The 23,570-nt window shown below is 38.3% G+C and overlaps 1 protein-coding gene across 1 annotated transcript in view; it reads left to right on the top strand.

Annotated features, from left to right (window-relative positions):
• Window positions 1-293: 293 nt before the first annotated feature.
• Window positions 294-23,570, top strand: part of LOC121376162 (cholecystokinin receptor-like) — a 51,193-nt gene continuing 27,916 nt past the window's right edge. The window contains exon 1 of the mRNA XM_041503971.1: window positions 294-494. Coding sequence (XP_041359905.1) covers window positions 373-494 — 122 coding nt within the window. The 5' untranslated portion in view covers window positions 294-372. The remainder of the gene's footprint in view (window positions 495-23,570) is intronic.

Raw genomic sequence — 23,570 nt, forward strand, 5'->3', positions numbered from 1 at the left:
TGGGGGTGGGGTTGGGGTGGGTCACTGAGTCAGCAATCAGTCGTTTCATCCACCACACCACATGCTACCCCTTTTTATTAGCTTGCTACTAGATGTCTGAAATGCAATTTTGCTGCATTCTACAGGTAAAATTCATCTCTGGCTTGAGGTTTACCCCCAATAATATTTTTTATTAAGAATTATTGAAGGAACCCCAGCCCCCCTCCCCCCAACCCCGCTCCGCCGTGCCTGATACTGTTTATACAGCGTGTATTGTTTTATTTTCAATTACAGAGTACAGAGACGAACATATTTTTCAACAACTCGTCATCTGTAACCATAGTCCTGTGTGGGGACGTCGGGATCACAGACAGCGGACGATTTGCATACGCAATGTGGCAACTGGTTCTTCTGTTCGGATTTCCCGCCGTCGTGCTGGCCTTCTGCTACATCCGGGTTATACTGATTCTGTGGATTAGCACGCGCCAGCTGCAGACGATGACGTCCCCTCAGAGGTAAGTTTAAAAGTCATCGTAATTAGACAGGTGTGCACATTAACACACACACATAATCATAAACCTATAAAATAAAAAAAAGTAACATTAATAAATATGCAGAAGATGTAATATTCAGCCATCCATACTAGCCGCATTGCTTTTTATCTCTCTGTCTATTTTTCTGTCTATTTCATACACACACATACTCTCTCTCTCTCTCTCTCTCTCTCTCTCTCTCTCTCTCTCTCTCTCTCTCTCTCTCTCTCTCTCTCTCTCTCTCTCTCTCCAACACACGCACACACGCTCTCTCTCCCTGTCTCTCTCTCTCTGTCTGTCTGTTTCTGTCTGTCTGTCTGTCTGTCTGTCTGTCTCTCTCTCTCTCTCTCTCTCTCTCTCTCTCTCTCTCTCTCTCTCTCTCTCTCTCTCTCTCTCACACACACACACACGTACGCACGCATGCACGTACGTACACACACACACCCTCTCTGTCACTTTCTCTTTCTTTCTCTTGTTCTATTGTAATAACACCCAAACAAAACAAAAATCAGCAAACTGTCCGCAAAACCTGCCAAACATAGATCCCAACAACAACATAAATACATAAATAAAACAAAACGAAACAAAACAAAACAAAAACAACAAAAAGCACTGAGCTTACATGGCCTTACAAAGTCAGAAAAGGTAAACTGTAACTGAATTAAATCGAATTTCATATTCTATATTAATATGCTATAGAACTAGCGAACTACACATATTGAACTACTTTACTAATTATAACTAACTCACAAGCCAAGTTTACGAAATGAACCTCCTAACCAACAAAGATTAAATCTAATAAATTAAGTCTTCTATAGAAAACCTTTAAAAACAACAACCCCCCCAAAAAACAACAACAAAACAACAACAACAAAAACAACAAAAAAAAAAAACCAGAACAAAAAAACAACTTGATTTCTTACAAACCAACCATACTTTTAAGAATGTATGACATAAATTCAGTATGGTATGTTTTGGATCAGCTGTTGGTAATACTCTAGCACATACAACATGCAAACTAGACGTCAAAGAGGCACACATCCCCATAAATCTTTAGAACCGTCGATATTAAATACATTGTTCTTTTGCAAGGCCTTCTGTAAATATTGCACTGGTTCGTACTATTTCAATCTATTTTGAACGGTGTTTTTGAAAGCGACGTGCAAACATATTATCGTAGCAACGAATACTTAAAGATTCACAAACGCTATCTTGACGCAGCAACGGGTACTTAGAGACTGAAGCGGATATCTCTCTGCATGTAGCAATGGGCACTTAAGACTCAAATAGATATCTTCAAAGAGACGCCCGTGAACGATTTATGCACAAAATCGCGAGTGCCATTTTCTTAAGAACTATCGAAATGTCACCACGTCGTTTTACTAAGAACAACAAAAAAGGAGAAACATAATCGATAATGCATTAAAGAAATGATAAATAAACACTTAAAAAATAAATGGAATAGATACATATCGGCTTCGGACAACAACTTCGAAAGAGTTACATTTAAAACCAGAGCCTACACAAACAGTACGGCGAGCTAAAAACAAAAATCCAGAATAACACCCTAGCGTTTTTAAATAATTCTTGAGCCAAGCAAAACAAAAGTATGGTGTGAGATGCTCATTACTTCCTGTTTCTTCCATTTGCAATTCTATCGATAATATCTGTATTGAAGATAGCATAGACACGAAAACCTTCTCGTCTTTGTCGATTAATCAATGCATTGCGGTTTGCCATGTCGAGCACACGATTTGACAGCTAACGTGAGAAGTTCGCTGATAGAATAACGAAGTACTCCATGCTCTCTCTCGTGTCGGACGCGGAACCCTGACTGTTTTCAGAACATCGTCATGCTTCTGTTTGAGTGAGCGCGCTTGGCTTATTGCATCTCATCTTCCCGGTTATCAATAATCTGCAGCGATCCCTGGACGAGAGCGACCTGAGTCAAGGACCGGGGGTCAATTACTACACTTAATGAGATATCCCCGATAGATTAAATCGCACGAATATATTTGATATTAAAATAATTTCTCTGTCTTGTCAGTGCAATGCTCATCTCAAGCGCTAATATCAGCGAATTGTTAATCCACGAGTCTAAAGGACCAGAAGGCTCGTGCTTATTACATTTTTTTTCTTCACAGTCTGAATATTCACACACATTTAGAGTAGGTAGAGATCGCTCTTTTTTTTTTTACAAAGAAAGAATAGAATAGCATAATCACTACTACTATACTATTGCTACTGCTAGTGATGCTGATGTTGTTGCTGCTGCTGCTGCTGCTGCTACTACTACTACTACTACTACTACTACTACTACTACTACTACTACTACTACTACTACTACTACTACTACTACTACTACTACTGCAGCTCCTACTTTTAGCTGCTGCTGTAGCTGCTACTTCTACTAGTGCTCTTGCTGTTGCTACTACTACTATTATTACTACCACTATTACTTCTGCTGCTGCTGCTGTTGCTGCTGCTGCTGCTGCTACTACTACTACTACTACTACTAGTAGTAGTAGTAGTACTGCTGCTGCTACAGCTACTACTACTCCTGCAGCTGCTACTACTTCTACTTCTACTACTACTACAACTACTGAATGAATTAATGACTGATTGAATGAATAAAGTACATGTCATAAAGAAAGAAATACCACCACCCACTTCAGAAATCGACCAAAATATATTTGGATTCGTCTTATGCGAATCAGTACATTACCCCCATAAACCTCTATAATGAATTAAATGAAATACATTTTAAAACAAGTTATCGATATATTGATTCCTGGCTATGTCATGGAAACACTTTATTAAATTGGTTTTCACAAGACATAATTGCACTTCAGCTTTAAGGCTTATTAATGTACCATCGAACTGGCGGTTGTGAGGTGCCAGCAGATTGTCCAGCTCTACGGCTGGCAACTGCTGACTCTACGTCGACGTCGTTCTCACGAATTAATCCTCGTGTGTCACTTAACTTGGCGGAAAATAATGTTTTTCAATTTAGTAATCAATTTTAATTACATGTGTCAAAAATGTAATTTCAGTGACCTTGCAGCCAAGTAGCTTTATTCACAATTACTTTTCCCATTTTCGGAAATGCTTTAAATATGCTTTAATATCATTTAATATGGCTACAAAATTAGCTTCTCTATCCATTTAGTCTTAAAATATTTACCAAAGCCCATCGCCTTAAGTCATGGACTTTTTTAATAATTGCTATGGGAAACTTTGCCAAAAGTTAACAGGACCAACACTAGGGCTTTTAGTTATAAGCCTCTGAATGCCAACTGTTAGTAGGCATTTCCAGATTTTGAGATAACCGATTAATGGAAATTGTCATTTCAGCTTTATGTTTACCAATTTACGACCAATGCGACCGGCGTAATATAATTTAGGATGCAAAAACTAAAAATGTTTACCAATTTACGACCAATGCGACCGGCGTAATATAATTTAGGATGCAAAAACTATCTTCTAAATCACACTAAACGTTTTATCGCCTGTAATTTACATAGCAGTTAATTTTGAATGTTGTACGGTTAAAAAATATCTCTAATGGAATTCCGAAAGAAATTCCAACAGTTAAGTCATTCTAAATCTGCCACATTTTATTTATAGTTATAAAGAGAAGGTTTTATTATATAACATTTAGTGAAATATCTTAAACTATCAGTGAAATAAAAGTGTTATCAGTCACTCAGTGACGATAACACATTTTAGAGTGAAAATTTCACTATTTCACTCTAAAAATGTGTTATCGTCACTGTAGAATATGTTATCTTCACTCTAAGAAAGCCGGAACTATTTTGCTGCTGGCTTTTTAAAAATAAAGGTAAATTGCCAAAAGTTATATAATAAATAGAAAAGTTCACGCAAGCGCGACTCGTGAGATATGATTGCAAACTTCACTTGATGAGATATAAATCATATTTGACAAAAAACAACCCATGAAATGTCCTGTATATAATTGCAGTATATCTTGTCAAATGAATGTCAAAATTGTTATTATGAATGACACCAATGCATATGGTGGCATAACGTTTTGGAGACACTTATACGGGGAAATCTTTGTAATTATTGTTAAACCATATGTGTGTGTCTAATGTAGAAACTTAATATCGTTGACCGCAATACACCCAATTTATGTACTGCTCCATCGTTGAACACTTATGGTTTACAATTTCAAACGATTTATGGATAATATAGACAGACAGTCTGGGAAACTTACTTAAAAGTACAATCCCCCCAAAAAAAAACCCACCCAACAAACGGTCCTACCGAGGCAGTCCAGGCTTCTGAGTATCCCTAGAACAGCGTGCTTGAAACTGAATGAATATAGACACGTCAAGTTAACTTAAGTTTAAAAAGAAGAAGAAAGGAACCAAGCAAGCAGACGAACAAACCAACACCTGCAAGCATAAACTCTCTCGGCATTAACAGCTAAAACGAATATGACTCTCAGATACTTGAGTATATACGAAATATGAACACGACCACAGAATCACAATGTGAAGCAGAAGAAGAAGAAGAAGAAGAAGAAGAAGACGAAGAAGAAGAAGAAGAAGAAGAAGAAGAAGAAGTAGTAGTAGTAGTAGTAGTAGTAGTAGTAGTAGTAGTAGTAGTAGTAGTAGTAGTAGTAGTAGTAGTAGTAGTAGTAGTAGTACTACTACTACTACTACTACTAGTAGCTGTAGTAGTAGCATTAGCAGCAGCAGCAACAAAAGCACCAATAGCAACAACAGCAGCAGTAGTAGTAGTTGTAGTAGTAGTAGTAGTAGTAGTAGTAGTAGTAATAGTAGCTGCAGCAGTAGGAGCAGCAGCTGTAGTAGTAGTAATAGTAGCTGCAGCAGTAGGAGCAGCAGCTGTAGTAGTAGTAATAGTAGCTGCAGCAGTAAGAGCAGCAGCAGTAGTAGTAGTAATAGTAGCTGCAGCAGTAGGAGCAGCAGCAGTAGTAGTAGTAGAAGAAGAGGAAACTGTAAAACAACAAAACCCACGAAAGGCATTTTATTTTGTACAATATGCTGGTCATTTTAAACGATATTCATTTGGATCAATCCACACCAGAGCAGATGACCAACCTGATGAACAAGACACTCATCCTCGGTGTAGATTGTTGCTCATTATTTGCTTAGGTCTATATAGTTTTTCATTTCATTTCATTTCAACTTATTTTCGTGCGTATATCCAATTAAGGTTCAAGCATACTGTTCTGGGCACATACCTCAACTATTTGGGCTGTCTGTCCAGGACAGTGGGTTAGTTTTTAGTTGGTTAGTGGTTAGTCAGAGAGAAGAGGGTGTAGTAACCTCAAGAACTCGCTCTTGGTTGGAGCCGGTACCGGACTGCGAACCCTGTACCTACCAGCCTGTAGTTCGATGGCTTAACCACTGCGCCACCGAAGCCGGTTGTAGTTCTTCAAGTAAATAGCGAATTTTAGTGAAAACAACAACACAAATAACAGCATGTAACAGCAACCATACTAAATACACCTACATGGACGTGACCATGAAGAATATGACGTAGTTTGAAGAGCTTGCTACACACATACAAGAACCCTGTAACAAATACTGATCCTTCCTTCCACAGACCTACGGGCTCCCATTTTTGTAAGGGGAGAGGGGAGGCATGCTGACTGTTGCCCGAATTAAACGAAAATTGTGTGTAGAATGATGCAAATACGCTGTGAAAAGGTTTCAGGCAAGCTCATTTTGTCCGAATATCTACATCATTTTTTGCCCGAATTTGAGAATTTGCTCCAGCACTGGGGGTGGGTGAGGGAAAGGGGGAAGTACAGTGATTAGCTTGAATAGCGGACAAGTCTAGATTTTGACTGCATATTAGCTATTTCGACATCACTGAAGAAAAGTAACAGTGCATCAAATACTAGTACACATTAGCACATTTGTTGCACATGATTAAGCACTCCGGTCCAATATTTCGAGAAATTGTCATAGAAGTTGGGTAAAATGCACAATAACTCAACACGGAAAGGCTAGAAAACAGTGGAACATTTAACGGCAGACTTTCAACGCAACTGGCATAAACGATGGAGTGCCATTGACGCACTAATGATATTCGTAAATGGTTGAACCGTTCATTAGACCATCTAGGATATTTAACCATGCGTGCAAATGAACTTATGATTACTCACGATAACGTGTCTTTAATAAAAAAATGTTTATCTTATCGCAAATAAAAAATGTTTTATTTGAGAAGTAATTAAACCAATTGAATTCCAACATCTGTTTTTCATTTCTTTGGTTGTATAATTTCCCACTAAATTAATACGAATCAGATAAAACAAAAATTTAAAAGGTTTTGCACAGGAATTGCATCAAAATGCACTGAGAAAAGAAAAAGCTTACGAAAACAAAATACTGGATCAAATCAAATAAATATGTTATTTGACTCAACTCCTGCGTGTTGTTTCATTATGAATTAAATATGTAGCTAATATATTCAAGAGTGATCCATAATGTGAGGTGGGAAGTTTCTTTAACGATTATGCTATTTGGTGTATAAATACCGCTTATCTGCGAAAATCAAGTAGCCTTTATTACTTCCATGGCAAATTCTTTCCGACAAACCCAATAAGGGCTTCATATGTTTTAGTTAATCAGTTTCCATCGGTAAAGTTAATTGTAAAATCTTTCAAAAGTTTCTATTAATCTGAACGACCAAACCGTAATACGTACGCAGGCTGTATTTCTGCACAATGCAGCGTCGAATGGACATTTGACAAAGTAGTGGTTGGTTCCTACTAAGGTCTGACTTCTTGTCAATAATTTGACTGTGTTCACACGTGGCGTTTATAGAGAGGTAGAACGTCTGCATTTATTTGTAGTAGATACCCATCTATAAATGTTGGTGGTTAATCGTTATTCGAATCTGAACAGCTAAAATTGTCATGACATTCAACCTTTTATCTCCAAATATGTCTTGGCGATGTCATGACTGGACCCATATGTAAACGACCATAGTCATATGCATAACTTTGACACCCAATAGCCGATGTGCATTTGTGTGCTGGGTGTCGTTAAACATTCCTTCCTTTCGTCCTTTCTCTCTTCCTTTATTCCTTCATTCATTTATTCCTATATATGACTGTGTCTCCTCAGACCAACACACTCTCCTTACGTCGTATGCAGGAGTTCTGCTATTTCCAAGACTGTTTAGATAATGTTATTTAGTTGAATCAGTATTAATTCATTATAGATAAGTCGTGCTCTGCAGTAAAGATCTGTCGTACTGGATTCACACCTGGCTAACGTCCGAACCACCCCCACCTTGTGTCATGAATAAATAGAGATTTATTTTCGCTAATTGTGTACAAGGCCAGGAAAGACTTTCCGAGGAGCAGTGATATACGTTGTCCAACGCCATATAACCGTAAATAAAATGTGTTGAGTGCGTCGTTAAATAAAACATTTCCTTCCTTGATATACGTTGTAATCGATTCATTGTTAGAGGCGGCTTGTAGCTTGGCGCTTACCAGAGAACCAGCCTCGGTGGTGTAGTGCTTAAGCCATCCGACTCAAGATCGCATCTCGGTACCGACTCCCACCCAGAACGAGTTTTACGACTCAGTGAGTATGCAAAAGGCCACTACACTGACTGGGTGTGTGCCCAGGATAGCGTGCTTGAACCGCATTTGGATATAAGCACGAAAATAAGTATACATGTAAATGAATGAAATGCACACCAGACGAATGTTCAAGATGGCAAGCGCTCGAGGTCGCTAGCTAGACAATATTTCTTTGTGTTACGTAAATTTGCTACAGAATACGATGGTACCAGTAAACTTTTGTTCGGGAGCGCTCACTATCCTGAACACAACACAGGTAAATAAATGGATCGCAAAATGCCGTGGTATATACCGTCCTGTCTATGGAAAAATGCATATACACATGTATTTATGCCTTACTGTGTTTTGGTATGTCCGTTGTGTTGGTTCGGGTTTCCTCTCTTATTTTATACCAGTTATCATAATCAAATTAAACACCAAATAGTCAGAGTAAGTAAGTAACAACGGACAATTTAATATATTTCATGTATGTACTAGTCAAACCCGACATACATGCAATATATAGATATTCATACATGCATGCATACATACATAGAGACTGACAGACATACACTCATACATACTTACATACACACACACACACACATACACACACACACACACACACACACACACACACACACGTACATGCTTCAATAGCTCAGAAGGTATCGTAGCAAGCCTGCAATTTGCGGGCGATTTGGTGCCACAGGTTCGAGTCCCAGCTACGGCGTGGGACAATTTATGAGGCCAGAAAGGATTTAATTATCCCCTGCGCCAGTGCGTTAATATCTATGTATGTAACATTCAACCTCGACATACATACAATATATATTCATACATTAATACATACATACATACATACATACATACATATATACATACATACATACTTACATACATGCATGCATGCATACATACATACAGACATACAGACATACACATACATACATACATACATACATACATATATACATACATAATGATGTACGGGCAACGTCTCCGTAGATGTTCGTGTACTGATTGCTATCAGTTGTAATTAGAATGAATGAATAAATGACTAGGTTAAGATGTTTTTCTCTGATAAATGCGTTCTTCAAGCTGGAGTCTAGATTATTAAGTCTGGAGTCGTATTATTCTTCGTCTTCAAAATTCACCATCCGCAAAGCAATAACAATGTACCGACAGCATAGCCATAGCAGCTGCAACTTTAGTGCCAGCCTAAACCTGCAGCGTCAATAGTTAAGATATATTGCTTCAGACTTTGCCGTGAAAGAAAGAAGAAGAATGATTGAGATTAATTTCTCCCCTAACTGAGATTATGTGGAGCTATTTAAGATATGACCATACTGATACCATATAAATTCACGTGCTAAGAGAAGCAAAAAATTATTCTTCTTGAAGTAGACTCAGGGGAGCGAAGAGAAGCGCGAGTGATAGCATAGCTCACCTTAAATGGCGAGGTATATGTTAATTAGCATGCGCTATGATTATTTTATATGGCGGATAACTTGAAACACGATATTAGTAACTAGGTGTTTTTTTTTTTTTTTTGTTAACACTGCATTCTTTCCGAAACCAAGAAAGATTATTTATACGAAATATTAATTTTTTTTTTTTTTATTGAATTAGAATCGGGATTCCAGGCTATGTTGTATTTGACCATTTACGGACGTTAATGTCGGTTTTACTGTTTCACTAACCACTAACCAACTAACGACTAAACCACTGTCTTGGACAGACAACCCAGATAGCTGTGGAGTGTGCCCAGGACAGCGTGCTTGAACCTTAATTGGATATAGGCACGAAAATAAGTTCAAATAAAAATAAATACTGTCGCAAATATCCTCTTCACGTCGCCGGTAAAATTAATTTTGCGACTGTAAAACCACAATTAACGTCCGCAAATGGCCAAATACAACATAATTATCCCTTAATTTCATATCAAAGAATTTGAGTAAAATTGCAAGAAATGTTCACAAAACTAATATTCCATGACGACTAAATTCATTCAGTCCTCGAAAGATTTATACGGCCGCTAAAATCCGCAGAAGTGGGTGGTTGGTCAACATTAAACGTCAACAAATGAATGGACGAATGTTTAGCGACACCCCAGCACGACAAATATATCGATACATCGGCTATTGATGGTCAAATTAAGGTCACGTGTTTAATAAAGTGATCATCAATATTAATATAAAAAAAAAAATCAAGAGTTAAATTAAAACACAGTGTAAATAACTGTGCAAACAATACAAATATCACAGATAGCTAAAATTAAAATTTAGAATAAAATTCAATATCACTAAGAAATTCCAGAAAGGTTCAGGATGGAACCATCACATTTCTTCTACCAAACGTATCTTTCCTAATTTGCTTAAGATGATTGCACTCCACAGCAAAATGTGGCGTACCACCAGAGTACACTGACAGTCAGGTGGAGGATCCTTTTTCAGAATGAATGAATGAATGAATGTGTCTAGTATGAATGGCCGATGCTACACGACCCAAGACCACTTCATTATGTCTGCACTGCCTGTACGACGACTGCCACTCTCCCAGGACTGGCTTGACAGAATGATGCTTGTTCGTAAACGCACCGTTCCAATCATCTTGCCAAGTGAAAGAAATGTATTGATTAATGCTATGTTTAAAACCAGAGTAAGCTACATTAAACGTGATACACATGCTAACTGTGTGATCTTTAAATCTTTAATTTCATTTGAATTGTATACGGCTTAAATTACAAACGCATGGAATCGTGAGTCAAAGCTTGTTTTGTTTATCCATTAGAGCATAGTAATTTATGAATCATCGGCTATTGGATGTCAAATATTTGATAATTTTGACATGTAGTCTTAGAGTGGAGATCCGCTACATTTTTCCATTAGTAGCAGGGGATATTTTTTTTTATGCGCCATCCCACACATAGAATAGGACACACCAAGGCCTTTGATATACCAGGCATGGTGCACTGGCCGGAACGGGAAATAGCCTCCAAAAGAGCCCACCGACGGTGATCGAACTGGGCTACCTCCAGCTCTCGGAATCGTCTGATGACGACGTAAGAGTTTAGTCGGTTCAATTCGGTGGGTTCGAATTATGTAATTACATTGTTAATAATTTTGAATTATTATGCGGAGCTATTCATGAAAACATAATCTAATACAATCGTGTGATGTTATAGGAATTGACAATCACTGGATGACACACACTGAATGTCCTCGCATTACATAAATAATTAAATTTAACTGTTTTTCATATAACACGTTTTGAAAATTAATTAGACAGTCAATGCGTTCAAACATTTGTCGTGCAGACTGAAATAAAACAGGTTTTTTTCTCACATGCAAAATTTTCTTTATATAAAATGTATCATATTCATACAAACAGAACAGAAGAACAATTGATTGCTAGTTACTTTTATTTTACATCTATAAAATGTAAAATAGATAAGTTATTAAGTAAGTAAGTAAGTAAGTAAGTAAGTAAGTAAACAAATAAATATGTTAATTAATAAGGTCAATTCCTACGTTGTGTCTTTGGGTGTTAACTTAGAAAACAAGTCATCAGTGTTTATTTTAGGGATAGGGATATTTATAGGATATTAAACGAGCTTCCATTTCGTTTCATGTTTCTGTCCCGAGTGAAAAGTATTTCACGAAGGACATAAACATGAAACGAAATGGCAGCGAGTTTAATATCCTATTTATTACCAATAATCGATCTTAATTTATATCACTTAAGTGGTTTAGTTGAAGTTCCTGTAAAGTTATAGTGCGCCAATCGATGACGTCATCGAGTGACTTCGAAGTGTTACGTCCCATTTGGTGTTCTAGTGGGAAGTATCACTTTGATATATACCAAGATATTTTTAACCATATGGGTAATAAAAAGGTTAGTGACGTAGATTACCGAGTTTGTCCATTATCAGTCCCTATAGCACACTGCTTTTCGTACTATATTCTACACGAAATGATACCTTGGCTTGCGAAGATGTCGTTAAGGATAAGGATAGGGAACTCCGCGAGGTTTGCTCGGCGGAATTTCCCAATCATCCAAAATCATTACTTGAAGTCATATCGTGAACGCACGCCTTCAGTAGACTTGATGTGATTGACACTTCGTGCGTAGAGCAAGCAGACGTTCTTGAAACTTATAATCTTATGAAACATTCATCAAAATATGTTACTAAACACATCCACATCTCTCCTGCTTTGAATACTTACTAGTTAATCCGGACAAATTGACGCGCCTGTTAGAATGACGAAACCTAGTTTAGCTCGCTTAGACGTATTATAACCAGCAATAAAGCCGATTGCACAAAGTCGCTATTGATTTCATTTGTTGTGGCGACAGTTAGGAAGCCTGTTGTCAAATCGTTTTACATTTTCTCAATATTTCTATAAATGAAAATGAATAGAATTAGTGCAAAAAATCCCCAGCAAGTTCCATAGACCACGTAGGTGTAAAGTGGTCAATCATTTAACTGTAGTAACTGCATATAAATAAAATGATTAGAATTCATCAGTTCATTTCCATGTAATATATTAATCTAATACTTATCTTTTCTTAAACGTTTATTTAATTCTTAGATATTGTGTTAAACGTTTATTATTCACAATATATTTACCATGGCATAGAACAAGCGTTGTAATTATGTTTTGTTTACAAAAAATGTTTAAATATATTTTCTTACACACTCGTTAGTGAGAACATCTTTCGTTATTTTTGATAACACATACTTGTTAACACATATACGTGCGATAACATTTTAAAGAATACAACTGGCTGCTCCTAGGTGAATGATGACCAGGTCACCAATGCCATACCATCCAATGAAAAAGAACGGTCGAATCGATCACTCCGTGCCGTACAAGTCCACATGAAATTGACTTGTCTGTGACGCACAAGTTAACTATAAACGCCAGGGACGTAAATAGGTTTTCGTTGAAAAAGGCATTTGGATTTAGTTTACCCCCCATAATATGTAAGAAATAGAATACAACATTCGTGTCCGTTAGATACATTTATCTTACAACTCGTTGTTCAAAAGGTGTCCAACTCGCTTTCACTGGTTAGATACATTTTAAAACAACTCGTTGTGAGATAAATGGTATGTAACGGCCACGCATGGAGTATTCACTATTTAAACAACTCGTTGTAATATAAATGGTATGTAACAGCCACGCATGGAGTATTCACTATTTAAACAACTCGTTGTAAGATAAATGGTATGTAACGGCCTCGCATGGAGTATTCTCTATTTAAACATCGGTGGGTTTATGTTTAGGGACATGTAAGAAATAGAATACTACATTCGTGTTGAAACAACTCGTATTTAACGGCCACACATGGAGTAATCTTTATTTGGCTCACATTTTGTTGTTTAACACGTACCCAACCCACATGCTCGTGGGATGCGTTTTAAGCCAATGTTTGTAAGATAAACCAATCAATCAAAAATCAACCAGGCAAACATCCAGTCAGCCTGTTGACACATTCTCATATCCACGAAATGTTCAAGAACGCCTGTTTTCGAAACGCACTCATAACGCCCAGCATAAACAAATACTATATCAGGTACTAGAACACAGAAATATTAAAGGCATTGTCACAGATTAAGAAGTAGATATATTTATGAATACGGCTTTCAGTGTGTCCATAAGGACAGAGATCATATGTTCCTACTCGCTGTTCTGCATTTAAATGCCCAAACATGACATTTCGGCTCGTTTTGGATGATTACGGATTGTCGCTGGCAAAGTGATATATATAAAAATTAAATTTCGCAAAAAAGATGAAACGGGCGATATCTTAAAATCGTGCTGGATCTTGTATCTCTTCCTTTTTTCTCATTACTTGTGAAGACTATCATTCAGGTTTTCCTTTGAAATACACTATGTGGATTGTTTTATTCATGTTTATGACTGTGTAAAGTACATAATCGCATGAAGTGAATCAATTCTTTATAGATATTTTTTTCAGTATTTTCAACACTTTGGTGAAGCATTCATATATAAAGTTCCTTTTGTGACGGAGAAAAAGAACATGTAAAAAAGAGAAAACAAAGTAATAGTGATTAAAAAAAGCTCCACATTCACAACACACCACCAATATATATATAAACACCTTCCGAAAAAAGGGAGAAACCCAACGAAAACGACCCAACAAACGAACTAGAAGTCAACATGTAAAATGTGATAATAAGACAACGTGATATCTCAATATTGGTGGAGATAGCTGAATGTTTGAATGCCTGAATATGTTAATGAATGTATTAATGAATATGTTAATGAATGTATTAATGAATGAGGGGGCGGGACGTAGCCCAGTGGTAAAGCGCTCGCTTGATGCGTGGTCGGTGTAGGATCGATCTCCGTCGGTAGGCCCATTAGGCTCTTTCTCGTTCCAGCCAGTCACCACGACTAGTATATCAAAGGCCGTAGCATGTGCTATTCTGTTTGTGGGACAGTGCATATAAAAGATCCCTTGCTGCTAATGGAAAAATGTCGCGGGTTTCCTCTCTAAGATTATATGTCAAAATTACCAAATGTTTAACACCCAATAGCCGATGCTTAATAAATTAATGTGCTCTATGGGTGTTGTTAAACAAAATAAACAATGTTTTTGTATGAACGAATGAATGAATGTATTGATAACTGGACAATAGATGAATGAAATAATGACACAATGAATGAATGAATGTATTGACAACTGGACAACAGATGAATGAAATAATGACACAATGAATTAATGAATGTATTGATAACTGGACAACAGATGAATGAAATAACGACACAATGAATGAATGAATGTATTGATAACTGGACAACAGATGAATGAATGTATTGATAACTGGACAACAGATGAATGAAATAACGACACAATGAATGAAAGAATGTATTGATAACTGGACAACAGATGAATGAAATAATGACACAATGAATGAATGAATGAATGTATTGATAACTGGACAGTAGATGAATGAAATAATGACACAATGAATTAATGAATGTATTGATAACTGGACAACAGATGAATGAAATAATGTGTCACGGGGATTCTATAATACCCGTAACTGAATGAAACACGATTGTACAAATATCTCTCCTAACTGTATATCTATTAGATCTCTCTGTAACAGGCAGTTATACCCGCTGTGGCTCGTCTCTAGGTATGATCAGAGATACGATCTTATATAAAGTATATGTAATATAGCACGTTTAGTTCACTAGAAAACACAACAAAAACACAATACACTTTGGAATCTGTATTAACCTACGCTGACAAATGTAATGCCGCAGTAGTTAATTAACAACAACAAATAATAACAACCCAGAACTGATCACTTAATTAGTTAATCTCTAGGTGTCTAGTTTACACATTATGCTAATCACTTCACCGTGACACAACACCCGCACGTGTGATAATTGAGAAACGCCAACACACACACGTGTGATAATGGAGAAACGCTTCCAGTAGAACTTAATTAATAAAGGAATTACAACTCTATTCCTAACTGGTTAATTTTTAATTAACCCTTACTACTCGTTCAGTAACGTGTGATAATTGAGAAACGCTAACACACACACGTGTGATAATTGAGAAACGCTTCCAGGAGAACTTAATTAATAAAGGAATTACAACTCTATTCCTCACTGGTTAATTTTTAATTAACCCTAACTACTCATTCAATAACCTTGTAATACAGACTTAATACTGGTACCTATCACAATAAAGACAATAACCTACAGTTTACCTAGGTCTTCTAGGATCACTGGCTAAGCTTTTTATAATTATTTAGGACAGTGAGCCTACAGATTACTGCGTCAGATGACCGGCAGCACCGTCTAAATAATATTGGTATAATACAGTATTAAAATATTTAAAGTCACATCAATCACATCAAGGTTATACAACAGAGCAGAAATTATATATTTACCAAAGTCCCGTCTGAACAAATATAGATCGTTCAGTGGACGGACAGCGATCCCCTGGAGCCTTCCAATATGTTTCTCCTCGATATATCTAAATCCTAGCTATTTATTCAAAACTCTCAGAGACAGCGAATATCGCCTGGGGGTACATCGCGGCACCGAATCCCTACAAGTGCTATTTCCACCGCGACCAAGCGGTATTGTTTTTCTCAGATCGTCAGACTTAATGTCGCCAGTTCGCTAGAGATTCCATGGTCGCGCGGAGGTATTACGTAACTACTGGCCACATGGCCTCCGCACCTGGCTGGGTGTGTAATAGAAACTGCACACGGCCTTCTAAAATAATTAATATCGCCACAGGCGAAAAGAAATTAAGAGCATGTACCGTCACACACCCCCACCTCAAAAAGGATATTTCCTCTACTCTAGGAATAGGGAAATATACTACAATAAAACAAAAAGGAGCGTTAACCGACGCATACGGGCATTTATAACACATGTAATAATAAGGTAACTACCAGTAATCACACTGAGTCTCTGAGTCCCTGGTATACAAATAAAATATATAAAAACAAAACAGAAATCAAGAATGTCAACACATTATCATAACGTTGAACTTCGGGACAGGGCATCAGCGATTACATTGGATGTGCCCTTGATATGTTCAATGGTAATTGGGAATTCCTGCAGAAGAAGTCTCCATCTCAAAACTCTCTGGTTGGTGGCTTTCATTCTGTGAATGAAGGTAAGCGGATTATGATCAGTAAAGACCACCACTTGATGCACTGCCGATTTCACGTAGATCTGAAAATGCTTCAGAGCTTGTACCATGGCCAAAGCTTCCTTCTCTATAGTGGAATAGTTCACCTGGTGTTTGTCAAACGTTTTGGAGAAGAAACTTACAGGATGGTCCAGTCCATTTTCGTCTTCCTGGAACAGCACAGCTCCAGCTCCCACGTCAATGGCATCCACAGCTAGCTTGAACGGCATTCGGTAGTCTGGTGCTGCCATCACGGGAGACGAGTAGCGCCTCTGCTTGAGACGGTTGAATGACTTCTCGCATTCACCTGACCACTGTAACTTCGTTTCTTTCTTTTTCAGTGTCGCACATTTTTCCAGGTTTTCTCCGATAGGCATGCTGTCGAATCGGTGTAGCGTTGGGTTCCAAGCGCACATCTTGGCTTACTTTTATTGGTAACCGTTGGAAGGTCCTGACAAATGGAAACATTGTCTTGTATCAGCGTAGTCAACTTTTCTCGCTGGGGGTTCAAGTCTGCTAGAATCTGGCTGTTGGTTAATTTTCTCTCTGCAGTCTTGACGTCATCACAGGAAATTGAGTGACTCTCAATTTGGACAGGTAGCCTGGAACTATCGGCAGTCTGTCAAAATAACCTTTTAGCAAATTAATGTGACAATACCTACTTTTCCTAACCCTATCAGGAGTGTTTATCACATACCCTGTCTCATTAACCCGTTTGTGCACAACATAGGGCCCGAAATACCTGTTCTGTAATGAACCCCGTTTAATGGGAAGGTACAGCAGCACCTTATCCCCTGGTTTAAAATTCCGACTCCTAGTCTTCCTATCACACACTGATTTTATTTTGCTCTGAGCATGGCTCAGTTGCTTCCTAGCTAGTTCGGTCGCCGGCAACCTCCTATCTCTAACTCTCTTATTCATTAATACTTTCTTGTCCATATCATAACTTGACATCTGATCCTCCGTCTCACCCTCTGTTAACAATGTAGTGCGAGCTGCCAACAATTTTGGATCAGCCCCCTGCTCTAGAATTAACTCTTGTCTATTACAAGGTAATTCGCCTCTATCAAACACAACTGGTTCAATTCCCCTCTGCGGGAGATCAACAGGTTCCACCACATTTAATTCCTCAGTTGACTTATCTACCATTTTACTGATAACCTCATCCACTCCAATTTCATGGCTCACACACGTATCAGACAGATCACAAATATCCTCTGGGTATCGTGTTACCCTACTGGCCATAGCCCTAGTCTTTACACACGCATGATATCTAATCTCATCAACCTCACTCTCTTCTATTGGTACGGGGCTGTCTTAAATTAACAATTGGTCACATTTCGGCTGACAACACTGACTAGTCAAATCAGTACCCAACAAAAGTCCTATGTTTTCAAGAGGTAAGTCCTCCACAACACCCATAATGACTGGTCCCGTCACAAACTTCGAACACAAGAAAACGTTATGTAACCTGACAACCATTTTATTTCCAGTAACCGAGATTAAAGCCAAACTACGCCCTGTATCTGAATTCTTAATACCAGCTAAACACTCCGACGTGATCAGCGACTGACTACACCCGGTATCTCGATAGATTGATATTGCCTTAGGACTCAATTCTTGTTTCACATCACAAACCATACCAGTGGACACATACGGGTTTACTTTCTCTGCCATGGGACTAACCATTAACTCTCTCGCTAACGGAGCTGACCTCACTAAACCGACCACTTGCGCATTATCGCGTTTCCTTTTAAAACAGTCCCCTACAAGATGGTTATCCTTTTTACAGTAACTGCAATGTGGACGAAAAGTTCGTGCATTGGCTGATAATGCAGGCCTATCCTTACTTTGCCCACCAGGTGCATGCCTTGTCTAACTAGCTGACCAACTAGATGACTCTCCCCGATAGTTACCTTCCCGGGAAAAACCTGGCTGAAATTTCTTCTTATCACCCTGTTGTATAGAGCTACCCTGTACTGCCTGAGCTTTGTGTATTAACACGTAATCATCTACCACTATGCCTGCCTCCTCTATCTTTTTGACATCACGATCCTCTAAATGAGTACGTAAACTAACTGGTAATCCATTTTTAATGTCCTGTAAGATCAATAACTCCCGTAACTCGGTATATGACTCTACCTGATGAGACACCACCCATTTATCAAACATCCCTGCCTTCTTAGCCACAAACTCACTATAAGACTGACCCTGCGTTTTTCTCAACTCGCTATACCGTAAACGATAATCCTCAGGTCGTAATTCATACGCCCTCAACACTGCCGTCTTAACTAGGTCGTACTGACTTGCTCGCTCATCACTCATTGAATTATAAGCTACACTAGCCTTCCCCTTAAACTTAGACACGGCTAACAATGTCCACTTAGACTGCGGCCAATTTAGCTGCTTAGCGGCCCGTTCAAAAAGTTGAAAGAACATATCTACCTCTTGGTCATCAAATACAGGCACTGATCTATAAGCCTCCGACATGTTAAAACCATTTCCTGCCTCACGTCTAACTTCTTCAGTATTCAACTTTGACTCATGTTCCACTTTTAATTTTGCTAACTGGAATTCTCTATCCCTATCTCTTTCTTCTCTCTCTGTGTGTCTATCTCTCTCTCTATCTTGTCTATCTCTATCTTCTTTTTCTCTATCCCTCTCTTCTCTCTCTCTCTCTCTCTCTCTCTCTCTCTCTCTCTCTCTCTCTCTCTCTCTCTCTCTCTCTCTCTCTCTCTCTCTCTCTCTCTATCTAATGCACGTTCTTCTCTTTCGTACTCAAGCTTTTTAAAAGCTAACTGTTGTTCCATACTCAAGTCATTTATCTCTATCTCTGGAACAATCTCACTGTCTTCCATAACAGGACTATCACCAAAAACTTCCTGAATAATAATTGTCCTTATATCACCTAAGGTTTTAGCTGATGTTAAATCAATTTATCGCTCACCCGCGATTTCAACTAACTCGGCCTTACGTGCTCGCTTAATCTCCACTACACTGATCGTAGGCCTATCTAGCAAATTCTTATCCATGTTTAGATATGACGCACTTATTATTAATTAATTTTCTAGTGAACAACGTTGCTACTTCTAGTAAATTTGTAAAAATAATTTATAAAGCCCCCATTTACAAACAATACTTTTTTTAAATATGCATGTCCCGTTTCAGATCCGAGACGAGCGCCCCAATTTTCTACTCCTGTCACGGGGATTCTATAATACCCGTAACTGAATGAAACACGATTGTACAAATATCTCTCCTAACTGTATATCTATTAGATCTCTCTGTAACAGGCAGTTATACCCGCTGTGGCTCGTCTCTAGGTATGATCAGAGATACGATCTTATATAAAGTATATGTAATATAGCATGTTTAGTTCACTAGAAAACACAACAAAAACACAATACACTTTGGAATCTGTATTAACCTACGCTGACAAATGTACTGCCGCAGTAGTTAATTAACAACAACAAATAATAACAACCCAGAACTGATCACTTAATTAGTTAATCTCTAGGTGTCTAGTTTACACACTATGCTAATCACTTCACCGTGACACAACACCCGCACGTGTGATAATTGAGAAACGCTAACACACACACGTGTGATAATTGAGAAACGCTTCCAGGAGAACTTAATTAATAAAGGAATTACAACTCTATTCCTCACTGGTTAATTTTTAATTAACCCTAACTACTCGTTCAGTAACCTTGTAATACAGACTTAATACTGGTACCTATCACAATAAAGACAATAACCTACAGTTTACCTAGGTCCTCTAGGATGACTGGCTAAGCTTTTTATAATTATTTAGGACAGTGAGCCTACAGATTACTGCGTCAGATGACCGGCAGCACCGTCTAAATAATATTGGTATAATACAGTATTAAAATATTTAAAGTCACATCAATCACATCAAGGTTATACAACAGAGCAGAAATGATATATTTACCAAAGTCCCGTCTGAACAAATATAGATCGTTCAGTGGACGGACAGCGATCCCCTGGAGCCTTCCAATATGTTTCTCCTCGATATATCTAAATCCTAGCTATTTATTCAAAACTCTCAGACAGCGAATATCGCCTGGGGGTACATCGCGGCACCGAATCCCTACAAGTGCTAGTTCCACCGCGACCAAGCGGTATTTTTTTTTCTCAGATCGTCAGACTTAATGTCGCCAGTTCGCTAGAGATTCCATGGTAGCGCGGAGGTATTACGTAACTACTGGCCACATGGCCTCCCCACATGGCTGGGTGTGTATTAGAAACTGCACACGGCCTTCTAAAACAATTAATATCGCCACAGGCGAAAAGAAATTAAGAGCATGTACCGTCACATAATGACACAAAGACAATGTGTTGAGTCGATTCATTTGGATTTATATATTTTTCTAATAATTACGTTTGGTAAAACGACACCAATAATTATTATGAAAAATGATCTGCAATATCACTTTATTTAACGATTTATTTGTTTCGTTTCGGTTCCGGAATCTTTTTTCAATAGCAACAAAAGGTTCTTTGATAAGACCTAATTATCCCATTAAATTATATCGATCACTCAACGTCAGCCAGTTTTTTGATAATGAAAACACGATACCTGTGGCTTTGCCTTTATTATTTTATTAATACCATTTCCTCCTTCAAACACAATTATCTAGGGACGTTTTCAATGAATAATATCAATTGTGGTTTCGTTGTCCTTCTTCAGTGACCACAAACAAGTTCAATTCTGCTCCAACCAAAGGTTCTGTTTACTAGTGAATTGTATGAATAGCAAACACTTGTATGAATAAGCAAACACTGTCCGTAAACATATATTAAGTGCTTATTGATTGTTAATGCATGAACAGCTGACCTGTCCGTAACATATATTAAGTGGTGGTTATGATTGATTGTTAATGCATGAACAGCTGACCTGTCCGTAACATATATTAAGTGGTGGTTATGATTGATTGTTAATGCATGAAAAGCTGACCTGTCCGTAACATATATTAAGTGGTGGTTATGATTGATTGTTAATGCATGAAAAGCTGACCTGTCCGTAACATATATGAAGTGGTGGTTATGATTACGGAAGAGTAAAGTGAAATTCAGGTACGAAAACCATGGAACCTTAAAAATATTAGAAAGGGAAGGAAAGCGATATTTTAATGGTAAGTCACAGTCATCCATTATTTGACAGCCAGCTTAACATCAAAAACGTTTTCCAGTTAATTTCAAATAAACTAAAGTGATCGACGTCTTCTATTAGTTGACATTTGCGGTGGCCATATAGGATTTATGCAAATAAGGAATTTGCAAACCATACTGTAAAGATATTTCAATCTATTCGTTGATCACACCAAAACTATACTGAAGCATGTAGAAAGAAAGAAATGTTTTATTTAACGACGCACTCAACACATTTTATTTACGGTTATATGGCGTCAGACATATGGTTAAGGACCACACAGTTATTGAGATAGGAAACCCGCTGTCGCCACTTCATGGGCTACTCTTTTCGATTAGCCCACAGACAGGGTAGTACATACCACAACCTTTGATATACCACTGGCCGGGACGAGAAATAGCCCAATGAGCCCACCGACGGGGATCGATCCCAGACCGACCGCGCATCGAGCGAGCGCTTTACCACTGGGCTACGTCCCACCCCTTCAAGCATGTAGAAAGAAAGAAATGTTTTATTTAACGACGCACTCAACACATTTTATTTACGGTTATGTGGCGTCAGACATATGGTTAAGGACCACACAGAGTTTGAGAGGAAACCCGCTGTCGCCACTACATGGGCTACTCTTTTCGATTAGCAGCAAGGAACTTTGTTTTTATGTGCACCATCGACTTGCGGAAACAGGATAGTACATACCACTGGGATCCGAACCCAGTTACCACCAGTCGTGGAGATACTATCAGAGTGTGGTATTTTGGCTGGGACGGGAAATAGCCCCAATGGGGCCGTCAGACGGGGATCGACTTCCTAACCCGAGCCGTGTATCAAGCGAGCGCTTTACCACTGGGCACTGGCTACGTCCACAGCATCCTAACCCGACCCCCCTACCACTGGGCTACGTCCACAGCACCCCCCTCCCCCCCCCCCCCCCCACACACACGGAGACAGTGGAGTACTGTCTAGAACAAGATGTAACTCAATGAGTACACCGACCTATCGCACGTGAAGCGAACGCCTTTTCATTAAATTACACGCCGTTCCTATTACAAGTGGATATGTGGAATGTATATGAAGTTTGTTCTGTTCCGTAGAAAACATTCGCGGTAAACGTTTATAGTTCTCACTTATGGCTGTTAATGTATACTAGTATATAGACAGCATTCGCGGTAAACGTTTACAGTTCTCACTTATGACTGTTAATGTATACCAGTATATAGACAGCATTCGCGGTAAACGTTTACAGTTCTCACTTATGGCTGTTAATGTATACTAGTATATAGACAGCATTCGATGTAAACGTTTACAGTTCACACTTATGACTGTTAATGTATACCAGTATATAGACAGCATTCGTGGTAAACGTTTACAGTTCTCACTTATGGCTGTTAATGTATACTAGTACACAGACAGCATTCGCGGTAAACGTTTACAGTTCACACTTATGACTGTTAATGTATATTATGTAAACAACATTCGTAGTAAACATCTACAGTTCACACGTAAGTCTGTTAATGTATATGTAGACAACATTCACGGTCAATGTTTACAGTTCACACTTATGACTGTTAATGTATATTATGTAAACAACATTCGTAGTAAACATCTACAGTTC

This window comes from Gigantopelta aegis, chromosome 6 (assembly GCF_016097555.1).
Source record: "Gigantopelta aegis isolate Gae_Host chromosome 6, Gae_host_genome, whole genome shotgun sequence".
In the NCBI taxonomy this organism is placed as follows: domain Eukaryota; kingdom Metazoa; phylum Mollusca; class Gastropoda; order Neomphalida; family Peltospiridae; genus Gigantopelta; species Gigantopelta aegis.